We start from the raw sequence: 13,350 nt of genomic DNA, 5'->3' as shown, positions 1-13,350 counted from the left end.
GGGCACTGAGGTTGCCATGGATACACTGTGGTTATAGGGGGCACAGGCCAGAGTTTAGCCATGCTTTTATTGAGGAGGCATTAGCTAAAAGCAGGACATTTTGAAGCACATAGAGACTGGAGCAGTTGCCCCCTAGCTAATCCCGCCGTAGCAGTTGCCCCTAGCAACAAATTAGCGCTCAGGTTACATTTTCAACTCTGCTTTAGGAAAATGAAAGCTGCAACGTGATTGGTCACCGCTGCTGCTCTGCACACTGCAGGGCGGCCGGAGGAGGCGGCTGGGCGGGCCCGCAGGATGGGCGGGAGTGCGGCTATAAACCCCGCTGATGTCAGCGCCTGTCCTCCAGACTCTGAATCCGCGCTCGTCGCTGTATGTGAGCCGCTGCAGCTGTAGTAGCGGGCTGTGAGGCGATCCTCTGTACAAGTGTTAGCTGCGGCTCCGAGGTGGAAGCCATGACTGTCCGTGGATGTTACACGTCGGGGAGGCTGCTGCTCGTCTGTCTGCACATCACGGTATGTGGGCTTCTTTGTTCTCTGGGCACCATGTGAACCTCCTCCTCACGTCCGCAGCCCTCCCGCCCTCAGTCCCGCACTCTGCTATAGCGGGGGCTTGACTGCCTCTGGAACTGTCTGCAAGAGATTCTGCAGCAGCTTGCAATTCTGATTCTATTCTGTTGCATTTCATTGTGTGTTTTTCCCTTTTTTTTTTTTTTTGGGGCTCCCACCAGGCTGGATTCCCCCCACCCCACCCCATTCCCTGCTGTGGACGCCCTCTGTTCCTCCCATTGATGCTGCATGCAGTGTTTTGGGTTACTAGGGGGTCTAGTAGTGGGATCTGGGCTGCCGGGGAAGGGGGTCTAGTGGTGGGATCCGGGCTGCCGGGGAAGGGGGTCTAGTGGTGGGATCCGGGCTGCCGGGGAAGGGGGTCTAGTGGTGGGATCCGGGCTGCCGGGGAAGGGGGTCTAGTGGTGGGATCCGGGCTGGCGGGGGTAGGGGGTCTAGTGGTGGGATCCGGGCTGCCGGGGAAGGGGGTCTAGTGGTGGGATCCGGGCTGCCGGGGAAGGGGGTCTAGTGGTGGGATCCGGGCTGCCGGGGAAGGGGGTCTAGTGGTGGGATCCGGGCTGCCGGGGAAGGGGGTCTAGTGGTGGGATCCGGGCTGCCGGGGAAGGGGGTCTAGTGGTGGGATCCGGGCTGCCGGGGAAGGGGGTCTAGTGGTGGGATCCGGGCTGCCGGGGAAGGGGGTCTAGTGGTGGGATCCGGGCTGCCGGGGAAGGGGGTCTAGTGGTGGGATCCGGGCTGCCGGGGAAGGGGGTCTAGTGGTGGGATCCGGGCTGCCGGGGAAGGGGGTCTAGTGGTGGGATCCGGGCTGCCGGGGAAGGGGGTCTAGTGGTGGGATCCGGGCTGCCGGGGAAGGGGGTCTAGTGGTGGGATCCGGGCTGCCGGGGAAGGGGGTCTAGTGGTGGGATCCGGGCTGCCGGGGAAGGGGGTCTAGTGGTGGGATCCGGGCTGCCGGGGAAGGGGGTCTAGTGGTGGGCTCCGGGCTGCCGGGGAAGGGGGTCTAGTGGTGGGCTCCGGGCTGCCGGGGAAGGGGGTCTAGTGGTGGGCTCCGGGCTGCCGGGGAAGGGGGTCTAGTGGTGGGCTCCGGGCTGCCGGGGAAGGGGGTCTAGTGGTGGGCTCCGGGCTGCCGGGGAAGGGGGTCTAGTGGTGGGCTCCGGGCTGCCGGGGAAGGATCCCAGTTTAAATATTTGTTCTAGGTTACTGGTGAATCAAACTCTAGATTAGTAAACCGCGGTTTATCATGAATTTTGGACTTTGGTGCCTTCATTACTTTAGGGGTTCATTACTTTTGGGGCTTCTTATAAGTATCGGTTATCTCTCATCATGATGTGTTCTAGGCTACCTGTGAATGTGACGGTTCAGGCTGCCTGCAGATTGTGGACAAACCTGGATTATTCCAGATGTCTGTCTGGTTTGTAGCTACGAGATGATCCAAAGGCCTTTTACACATTGGAGTGAACAAGCGGGGTTTTGACTAATGGGATTTTGTCTAAAAAAAAAAAAAAAAAAAAGTGGTGGGCCATGTGATGTAACTAAAGGTTCTGCTTACTGTTTACATGTGTTAAAGAGATCCCAATTTTACATGGTATAGAAGGCCAAAAAGACATGTCCACCTACCTAAAACTATCCCTCCCCAGTATCCCCAACCCATGTTAATCCAAAGGAAGACCAAAAAAAATCCAGTGAGGTAGAAGCCAATTTTACCCATTTTAAGAGGAAAAATTCCTTCCTGACTGCAATCTGGCAATCGGAATAATCCCCGGATCACCGACCCTGCTGAAGTCATTAGTGAAGAAATGTGTCCAGGCCCCTCTTGTGTGGTATTTTTTTTTGTTTCTGTTTTTTTATTGCCTTGAATTGGATGCTTCATCCAAAAATTGTACCCAAATGGGACAAGCTGCATTTTTTTTTTTTTTTTTACCAACACTTAGTCTGAGCCCCCTGTTCACATAAACGTGTTCCATCTCTGTCCGATTTTCAGGCTGCCTTTTATTTTGCCCAGGAATTGACTAGAAAGTCGTTCATGTGAATACACTGCTCCCGGTGTTTCGCTCCGCGCCGGCACATGCGCGGTGCAGAGCCGGTGCATCAGTGGTGACGTTTCTGTGAGGCTCGCACAGAAATAGGACATGCTGCGATTTGTTTACCATGCGAGTTTTCAGGCAGTCAAATCGCGGCTGTCTGCGTAGGATTGCATTATCTAATACAAGCCTATGGCAGCGGGCACGGGTGGAATTTCCCGCAGAAATTCCATCTTGGAATTTCCGCCCATGTGCATTCAGCCTTAAGCCATTTTCAGTTCTACATCAAAATCCGCAGGTAGCCCTCCAGATTTTGGTGTGGAAGTTACCGCGTGTTGCAGTGCGTCTTGTGTGCTAATTCTTCCCATATAGAGAAAAACCTTAAAAAGGTGCCCAGCAGTAAATAAAAACTAAGACCTTGCTCATTACTTGCATCCGTTGGGATGGGTGACATGGGGCTAACTGACTGGATTTTGCACACATTTGGTGCAGATTCCACCTGTTCACTAAAACGTAAATTAAAGGGTGAAATCTTCTGTGGATCGTGACAAATTTTGCACCAAATGTGGATTTTGGTGCAGTTTTTTCAGCTACAGAATCTGCAGCCATGAGCCCCATAGAACACCCCATGAATTCATGAGTAACACTTAAATAGACTGATTAGATTGTTTGATTACAGGTAAATTGACTGAAAATACATTCATTTATTTTTATAATGAATTGTAACATGTTGTAGTAACTGGGATTACAGGTGACGTTTATGTAGTTCTGCACTCTTGCTACTTTGTATCCATTCTGTGCACTCTTGCTACTTTGTATCCATTCTGGTCCTTGCATGTGATCTATAGCTACATGTTATGCTTGCTCCCCAGCCTTGTAGGCACCAGTGTAATGATTTCCTGGCAGCGCTGCCTTCTGTTACCGGCCGCCTCGTCTCCTGAACATGTTTATTATTACAGGCATTCCAGAACATGGAATAACTCTGACATCACCTTTTATAACACACTTCTTATTTTGCAGATCACTCTGTGTATGGCCGACGATCTTGACCCAAACAACGGATGTGACAAGTAAGTGTTCCTGTAATGTGCATTAACTCTTTTCATTTTAACTAAAAATTTGTGTATTAATGTGTTTTGTTTTTTTCTTCCAGAAATTGTATTCAAGGCAACAACTGGGTTAACCTCTGGTATGTGTGGTGAGTATCTGCTTTATTTCATTCCTACTTGTTGAATGAGATTGCATCACAATGTGGTAAAGGGGGTCTTACAAAATGAAGCTGTCTTTTTAACTCGCTCTGCTAATTGTCCGTTCCATGTAAATGAATATGGTGGTCGTGTACATGTGACCTTGCGCCATTAATTTGAGGACACACTGAACGATCAGTCAGACCTCCAATGATCATCTAGCTGTCTATGCTGTAGTTGGGAAATAACTTTGTGCGACAAACCGTTTAGAGGGCATTCAGATGTGGCAGATTTTGCGTAACAAATTCCACCTTTTCAATTGAAGGGGTAAAGTCTGTTGCAGATCTACTTCAATGGTGCACAATTTGATGTAGTGTTGTGCAGATCTTTCTCTGTGGATAATTGGTACCAATTCTATGTGTAAAGGTACCCTAGAAATGATTTCCCCACCTTAAAACAAGTTATATTTGACTATATGCTATAGCGCTATCTGGTGTTTAGACTGTATGTCAATGTGCAGCTAATGAGCAGAGCTGGAATACACACATACTTAGTCACTGTTCCCAAAACAGGTTGTTCAGTCTAGGGCCACCAATGAATGGTTTTCTGTCTACTTGTGCAGAACCTTTGTAGTATAGCAGTATAATAAAGACAGCTTTTACAGGGCAATTGGGAAACGATTTGCTGCAAGAGGGGGAAAAAGATTGATTCTTTTTAGCTGCAAGGAGGGGGAAGGAGACTGCTTCTGCCCACACCAAGCAATACAGATTGGCAGAAACTACAATTAAGGGTGCATTCCCACAAACGTATATCGGCCCGGTTTTCACGCCGAGCCGATATGTTGTCGTCGTGTGCAGGGGGAAGGATGGAAGAGCCAGGAGCAGGAACTGAGCTCCCGCCCCCTCTGCCTCCTCTCTGCCCCTCTGCACTATTTGCAATGGGGAGAGGAGGGGCGGGGCTAATTCTCAGAACTTGCTCTTCCATCCACACCCCCCCCCCCCCCCCGCACACGAGGACAACGTATATCGGCTCGGCGTGAAAATCGAACCAATATACGTTCGTCTGAATGCAGCCTTAGACCTTTACTGGACTTTTGGTTATCCCATGAATAATTTTATACCCTTAAGTAACATCGCCTTTAACGGTATTCTTATAGAATGTTGCCCATAGGAGTGAGATCAGGCTGTGTGGTGAGGCAGGGGATTTCCTGCGACTGACATTTGAGTCATATGTAGAGGATAGGCAGGTTACGTTTGGCCTGAAGTGTTGCTGTTCTCTCCCCCCCCCCCCCCCCCCCCCCTGTACTGTTTGAATGGACTTGCAGAGTTAATTTTCATAAAAGCCACGCTGTTTGCTTAGCGGCTTTTACTGGGTATTCCTAGTATTTGTACATTTTGTGCCATCTGTTAGTCGCTGAAAGCAGCTTCTTCTCCTCTGTGCAGTGAAATTGAGGCTGTTTGTTTTCTGACCCCTCTGGCATTAAAAGCTGGTCCAGAAATAGATGCAGCATGTGTCCCGAAAGCCGTGGCAGAGTATCATATGAGAATAATGACCCTCGTGGTTCTCATGTGATGGGCTCGGCACTTCTTGGCTTCAGGCGAATGTAATCCTTGTAGTTTTTATTAAACTTGTTCTGTCTGTGCAGTGCAGGGTCTCTGGATGTTAAACTACCCCAAGGCTGTTCTATTTCTATCAAAGTAACTCTATATAAGGGCAGTGCCACAGAGGGGGCATGTACCCCTGGGGTGTAGTGCATAATCTGCATTCAGTAACCTTAAAGCAACCCGCTGGTCGTGGACAAAGGTGGCCACACTGCTTCACACTACCTGATACATTGTGCGTTGGTAGTCTAAACACTGCTCTGACTGGCCAGCACTGGTCATGTGGGCAGCCCTGACCTATCAAAACAAGTGTAGCGTCTTAGACTAATGCACAGTGTGTATCAGGTAGTCAGGCAAGTGCTGCAGCTATAATTGCTTGCCAGGGCTCAGTTGATTTAAAGGGAATCTACTTCATCGGATCAGGTTGCTCATACCCTATATTTACCTGTAATATCTCACCTGATGATTAGACTGGTTTGATAACTAGCTCTTCTGCGGTCTTGGAGTATGTGGTATTTCCCATATTGGGTAAGAGCCCTTTCTAAAGAGGGGACAAATAAGGATAAATGGCATGTTGATGCTCATTACTGCCATTAACATGCAGCAGATCAGTAGTATAGGGACCATCCTTAATACAGTTGGCCATAGCTATACAGATATAGTTTGGCTGCCCATTCCTCTCCACCCCTTGCACAGGGTATATGCCGTTACCAAGTGAGCATTTTTATGACTGCATAAAATAACCAGTTGGCAAATGAAAGTTTGCTTATTCATCAACTGAGTGACGACCTGTTCAGATGGGCTGAGCAGTTTGTGCCAAGCATCCTGTGTAAAGGCATCCTTAACCCTCTTGAAATATGTGCATAAAAGAAATATTGGCCTAATCTGCCAACTACAGAATCTGCTGAGCCTTCTGATGGAGGGCTGCCCTAAAGCTCGCCGTGTACATAATTGTCAAAACCACCTCAGACTGAAAATAAAACTGCAGGCTGTACCCTGTTTGCCTTGGAAGACTAGATGTTAACTCTCTGGATGCGGGAAAGAATGTGTATGTACTAGACAGGCTGGGCAATGCTTGCTGTTGGATACTAGTGACAATCCAAAACTTCCATTCTAACCCCCTCATGTGTAAAGTGACGGGAGACGGATGTGCTGTCCACATACTACAGGAATCCACTGGATCCTGCGGATATCGCCCTTCAGTAGACCGCTGTAAAGCTACATCCACACGGGGCGGATCTGCTATGGAAAATCTACAGCGGTTGACAAGGACCTTGATGTGTAGACCTCCGGCCCGTGTGAACAGGAGCTGCTCCATCCTTGAGCAACTACCTGTTTACTGTGAAGAGGTGGCGTAAAAGCACGGTCACACCTGTGTAAAGGTAGCTTTAAGGATTAATTCCCCAATATTGTATTTTCCTGAGTAGAATACATGGTGGAGTAGACCTTGTTCTTTATGGGACTGTCATCTTGTGTGTGGTTTTTTTTTAACTTCTGGGCCTTTCGTCTTTGCAGCTGCTACTGGTAATTGGCCTAAAGAAACAAAAGATGAGTGCGGGTCTATTTTAGGAGACGGAGAAGATTAAAGCTGTGGGGTCAACGGGTTTGTGGTGACCTTAATGAGGAAGTTGTCCATCTGGATGCTGAACTCTGACTGGGCCGACTGAGGTTGTCAATGGGCTTTGTTCTAGTCACTGTAGACATCCGCCGTAGGAAATTCACGCTGCTGTCTGAGAACTCAAAGTTATTGCAGTGCTTCATGAAGGAGACGTTGAGTCTTGCTTGTAACTTGGTTTAAATATAGTACATTTTTACTTCAAGACCACCTGCACACAGGCAGATTTTTGCTACGGGTGTCCACACCGTGGATCCACAGCAAATACAGTCCATAGCATGCTGTGGAGAAACCACAACATGCTCCTTTTTTGTGCATATTTTGCACGGAAGGTTTCTATTGAAGTCACTGAAAGTTGTCCAACCCACGGCCCTTCCGCAATTAAAATTGCAGACAGGTCACAGATTCTGCATAATCGCCTAGCGACAGCATGGGGAGGAAAAAATTTTGAGGAAAATCTTAGCTGCCTATGTCTGACAGCAAGCCGCCGGGGTCCATCCGCAGTACAGAAAGGCGGGAAATGACAGATACGTGCGACACCACTGCTGTTGGGGCCACATTCTGCTGCGGGCTCACACATGCAGAGTTTCTTCTGTGTGCAGGCGGTCTAGGACTAGACTCCTTGAGCCACCTCAATCTCTTCACACATATTCTGACTCTTCTTCCACTAGCCGCTGCTCTCCCATCTAGTGGGTAGGACTACTGTAGTCTTTCTCCCTCTGCAGTATGTTTCTTAGCAGAAACCCAGCACACTTGAGGGTCTATTCTCAATTGGAAATCCTGTTCTATAACCTAGTCCTATTGTGAGGTATCGCTGCCTGTTCCTGAAGTTTAGTTGGCTCACAGTATATGCACAAGATCAGTTGCAGCGTCCAGATCTCAGCAGGCTATAAGGCCCTGTAGAAGGTGGGAACTGTCTTCTGAATACCTATGGCACCAACATTCCTATAAGTGGATGTACTGATTGGGCTAAAAACTGTTAAAGCAAAAAACTGTTCTATATACATGCATGGAATATCCCTATACCAGTGACTTTAGAGACAAGGGGGGAGTAACTTTCAGTTGTGTTTAAAGGTACTTTTACACAGGGCGATTATTGCCCAAATCACCAACTGCAAATTCAGTCAATGGGTGTCCTATGTGCACGGACAGGGCACAGAGCAAGAAGTTGCTCACTTGTCAGTCGCTTGGTTTTTTTAGCTTTCTTATCCATGTAAACAGGCAGTTACTTGTCTATGAACAACTTGTCTGATTGCAGTGAACAGAGGCGGCCAGAAGGTATCCCCCAATGTGCTCTACCCCCATTCTCTGAATGATGGTCACTCCTATGTGGGCCAGCTGTTGGCCACATATGCGGATGACCGTCATCCCGTGTAAAGGCATCTTCAGGGTGCCTTCACACATTCTGTCTTTGTTGCAGGCTTCCCTTAGTGGAAAATCTGCAGCAGCCAACTTTGCACCTTAATGGTACAGATTTTGGCACAGGCTCCAACCTTTGTCTCAAAGGTTAAATTTACAGTCTAAATCCACATCCTAAAAGGTCATGCTGCAGCTTTACTGTGCGGCAGAATTCAAATATGCCGTAGATTGAGCAGAAACCTTTATGTGAGTGAGACTCAAGTCTTGACATGGCGAGTTCTGTAAATGTTGGTGACATTCTGCACGGTTTACGGTCATCCAAACTCCAGCCTGAAATGGACGAACAAACAGTAATTTTATGAAACAGTGACCTTTAATTTGGTCTTCACTCAAGGAATGAGTCAAGTAGATCCTGGTACTAGTGGTCTGCATTCTAGGACTTTCTTTGTGGTGTAATTAGGAGTTTGCCTCTGGCTTTTCTATGCAGAGCCTTGGTGCCAACTATCAATTAAGCCTGGTCCGCTGACTTTCCACTATGCTATTGTATCTGGGCCCTCTTACAAAGTCTTTGATGAAAAGCGCCGCTGGAGTGAAGCTTTTTTTTTCCCCTGTCGTGTGTTTATGTAGACTCAAGCCTTTCCCTTTCCTCCGCAGGCTGATCCTGGTCACCATATTCCTGCTCTTGCTCTGTGGGACCACAGCCAGCTGTGTCAAGTTCTGCTGTAAGAAGAAGAAACCGCCTGTGCAGACCCTGCCAAACCATCCCTATGAAGTGACGGTGATCGCTATAGATAACGACAGCACCATCCATAGCACCGTTACCTGTGAGTATACCCGGTGCTGATCTAGTACTACTCACAGCTGGGGGTTTAGGCAGGCTCTACCCTTTCAAAGAGGAAAGTGGCCTAGTATTGCAGTGATGTGATAGATCTTGTGGCTCCACCAGTCACAAAAATGATGGCCTCAAGAAGCATGCTGCTTTTTTAATCCTCACTTTGGCTTAAACTGCATAAATATAATAAATATAAAAGAAAGTACTCCCCCCCCCCCCCCCCCCCCCCCTTCCTTAAATCGAGCCCTATTTGGCTCAAACTAAATGTGATTCCAACCTAATGAAGTGGTTTAATTATTAAAAAAAAAAAAAGGGGGCATTCATATTTAGAACCATGACCAGTTGACTGGACCAGAGATGAGTTCCAAAAAGCTGAAGAACCCACCACAGTACATTACCTGGGCGGCCTATTGATTTTAATGGGCATCATGCATTGTTTCATTATAGAATTAAAGTATAACTAACCTCTTTAAAAACTTCAGACATGTCGGTAACCTGCTAGACGGTTTGGTCAGTGGGGGTTTGGCCACGGAGACCCCTACCAATTGCTAAAACAAAAAGGCAGAAGCGCAACAGAATGCTGGGCCCTTTTGGCTGTCATTGAGCAGTTTACAGATTTCCTAGACTTTCTATAGAGCCTGTTTTATTTTTTGACCAGCGCCAGAAAAAGCTGAACAGGTACAGCACTCTGAGCACTTCTGCCTGTTCATTTTAGTGACCAGCGGGGGTCTCTGCACTTGCACTCCCACCAGTCAAAGCTTCTGACATGTCAAACTTTTTTTTTAAAAGGTTACCCTTTAAACATGGGGAGGTTTGCCTGCCTATTACAGCTGATAAGAAAATCTCAGTACTAGGAGACCCTGCTACATGCTCCTAGTTAGACTGTTGAACAATCCCTTATTGTTAACGGACAATTTCTTTAGGAATTTCTGGGCAATGACTGCCCATTTAATTACTGTGCATTGATATACAAGTTGTATTAGTATCCATCCCAAACACTCCTTCTACTCATGGAGCATGAATTGAGTTAATGGTTTTCCTTCCCTTCATTTACTCCGATCATTGCAGTAAGTTCCAGTCATGGGGTTGGGCTCACATGTTTCTGCTAGTGCAGTTTTCCAATATCATTACTAATCACTGCAGTTTTGTGATTATGGAAGACTTTGGTAAAATGCAACTAAGTTGCAACCAGGGCTCTGGAGTTGGTAAGCCTAAACCCTCAATGCAATTTTTTCCCAGACGGATTCCTTCATGTAGGACTTGCGTTTTCTAGTTGACAAATTTACTGTATAAAATGGGAACATCAGTCTGATCACCATTATGATAAAATCAGGCTATTTAGCAATGTAGTTTTTCCACAACTGGCTTTTTTATAATTTCAGTATGTTGTATTTTGACTTTTTTTTTTTTAAAGGGGTTATCCAACCTTGTAAACTTGATGGTCTGTCCTCAGGATAGGTTGATCACACTGATGTGATTGGTTGAGGTCTGCCTTTTTGGATCCAAGCCAGTCAGCTGACCGAAGGGGCTGTGGTGCTTGCAGGAGTACCAAAGCCTCAAAGTTTACATATGAGCACCTTTGTGACTGTATTGCTGAATGCCGTAGTGATAGCAGATGCTCTGAGTACTACAGGCTTGTCCCATTCGCTTCACCATGGTGCTCAGAGGTAAACTTTGAAGCTGTGGCACTCATACAAACATTGCAGACCCACTTCAGTCAGCTGGTCGTTTTGGACCCCCATCTGAGGATAGGCCAACACTTTTTTTTTTTTCTTTTTTTCCCCCAAGATTGGATAACCCCATTAATGTAAAGTTTTAATAGTCAGGTAATAAGTTAACCTGTAATTAACTTTCCTTTCAATCTCTCTGCAGCATACAGCTCTGTGCAGTATCCTCACATGTTTGCTTTTGGTGACCCTGAAAGAAGTACCCTGTCACCCCCAGCTTATAGTCTATATGCTCTAGAGCTCCCGCCAGCCTATGAAGAAGCCATCAAGATGGCCAAACCCAATAATGAAGTTGGCACCTCTGCAGCTGGTCCAAAACTAGAAGACATCACCGAGCATGAGGGACCCGAAGAGGAGCCTGATCATCCACCGGAGCAGCAAGCTGTATCCAATGTCACTGACTCGCCTCCCCAGTATGAAGAGACTGAAGTTACAAGTAATGACCAGTGATGACTAACTATAGATCAGGAACCCTCTCTTACTGTGGCTTGGAATCTTGAAGGATCGTGTTCTGCTACAGTTGCCAAGGGGATAAGATGCCCCCCTCTAATCTGTTTGCAGTATTGTGACCTACATATAAGGCTTGAACTTTGTAGATGAGGCCTTTGGGTTCTTTGCACTTGGCTCATGTGAACAGGATATTAATACTCTGTCCTGTAAATGGCCAGAGTCTCTTCTCTTCACACTTGGAACTTCTTACAGACTGTTCTGCAAAAACAGCAATGGTCTTACAGACAATACAGACTTTCTGCATATGTTCACAAGGGAATATTGGAAAGCCCGCTTGCATATGTGGGGTGCAATGAAGCCATGTGTTTAAAACTGTTTTGGGGGCATCCGTCACATCATTTAGTTGTAGTGTCCAATCACTATTGCCTATAAATAGAAGCTTGAGTGCTCATGAATCTAAGAATTTTACTGTAGAACTAGGCAGATTTGCCTTTAAGGGCTTGCAGAAAAATTGGCTGCAACCCCAGTGAGCTGTAATAGTGGCCATATTGATCATTAAGTCATCCAGCCATGTTGGCTACAGCTTGGTACAGTAGTTCATCTCCAGGGCTGGCATCGACAGTGGATTTTTAAGAAATGTGAAGTTTCAGCTTGAAAACATTGACTTTCGCCTCCCTCCGATATCTAGGAATCGGCTTGCTTAAATTCTTCTATGCCCGGTGTAGTTAGTGTCTCTAGACCCTGTAGTGTTGACTTATTCTTACTTTTGCCCGACATCCCAGATAAAGGAGTGACTATGCACAGCACATGTAGCATGATTACCTCTTCACCAGTTTGTGCCAACTCTCCTGAACATTCCACACTTTCTCGGGATTGAGGTTCCTATCAATCTGTCTCCTCCTTCTTGCAGAAGGATCCATTTATCTAGCAAATTGCTGGCATGCAAACTCGTTGCTACGTAACGAAAAATACTTGTGTAAATATCAACTCATTCTGTTATGAAGAACTCGCAGTACATATGTTTTCTTTTGACGTGTATAGTAATGTAGATTTATGATATGTTTTAAAGTATAACTTGAAATATGTACTTTTTTTATTAACTAATGTTAAGTATGTAAAATGCCAATAAAATTCTAACTGCTCAATACGCATGGATTTTTCATCTTCTGATTAGTTTGTGAAAAAGTTGAGATACAAAGCTATGCATGCTTCCCTGGGAAATGTATGCAGATGGTTCAATGCCTCTACAGCGCCACCTACTGGAAGGCAGCATTTCTGCAAGCTGTCAGACCTTTTTTAATCAGGTCCTGTCACAACGACTGGGAATATGAGCTAAAGCTATAGTTGTCTTAAGAAGGGAGATAACCATGTACAGACAGCTGTTTTGGGGTTTTTGTACTAGTGTAGGCTGCTGGTCAGACATAGACTTGCAGGAGTGCTGCGTTCTAATAGGTGTTACTATAGAGGAATTGCTTCATCTTCCTATTTGCATAAATGTGGAATATATCATTGTATATAATTGGGTAAGGCAGGTCAAACTAAAGAGCAGTAGAGCTACAAATTGTCTGCTGAACACTAGTTTTCTACTGAGAGGAACTTTCTCCATCTACTGGGTTGTTAATAAAGTCTGCTAAAAAGTTTTGTTTAAACTTTAGTAATGGCTATTCACTATGGCAATTTGCTGGTTGGATATCTGTAGGAGTAATCAGATGAATGAAGAGCAGCCCTGCTGTACAATAAGTACTCTATGGGGCCTTCTATCCTCATGCCTTCTCCTTGTCAGTAAAGTTGCATTACTAGAAGTGCCTCTAACTGTTTCTGCATTCTTCCTCACTCAGGCAAGTCATGGAATAATTTACCAACTGGAGTCTTCCTAATGTGTTATGGTCCATTTCAGTATACATTAATATAAATTGTTATGCTGCTTTACAAAATAGTCACCACACTCCAGCTGTGTGCACTTTAAAGGGTACCTGTTTATAGATGGCCAGGATATATATG

At 46.2% G+C, this 13,350-nt stretch overlaps 1 protein-coding gene across 1 annotated transcript; it reads left to right on the top strand.

Moving 5' to 3' along the window:
- Positions 1-326: 326 nt before the first annotated feature.
- On the top strand, positions 327-12,494 carry TMEM52 (transmembrane protein 52). The gene is made up of 5 exons (XM_066606836.1): positions 327-512; positions 3,599-3,648; positions 3,732-3,776; positions 8,995-9,164; positions 11,045-12,494. The coding sequence occupies exons 1-5, from the start codon at positions 453-455 to the stop codon at positions 11,347-11,349; spliced, it is 630 nt and encodes a 209-aa protein (XP_066462933.1). The 5' UTR covers positions 327-452; the 3' UTR covers positions 11,350-12,494.
- The last annotated feature ends 856 nt before the right edge of the window (positions 12,495-13,350 follow it).

The sequence above is a fragment of the Eleutherodactylus coqui genome, chromosome 6 (genome assembly GCF_035609145.1).
Source record: "Eleutherodactylus coqui strain aEleCoq1 chromosome 6, aEleCoq1.hap1, whole genome shotgun sequence".
In the NCBI taxonomy this organism is placed as follows: Eukaryota; Metazoa; Chordata; class Amphibia; order Anura; family Eleutherodactylidae; genus Eleutherodactylus; species Eleutherodactylus coqui.
This window is presented reverse-complemented; position numbering and strand designations above follow the sequence as displayed.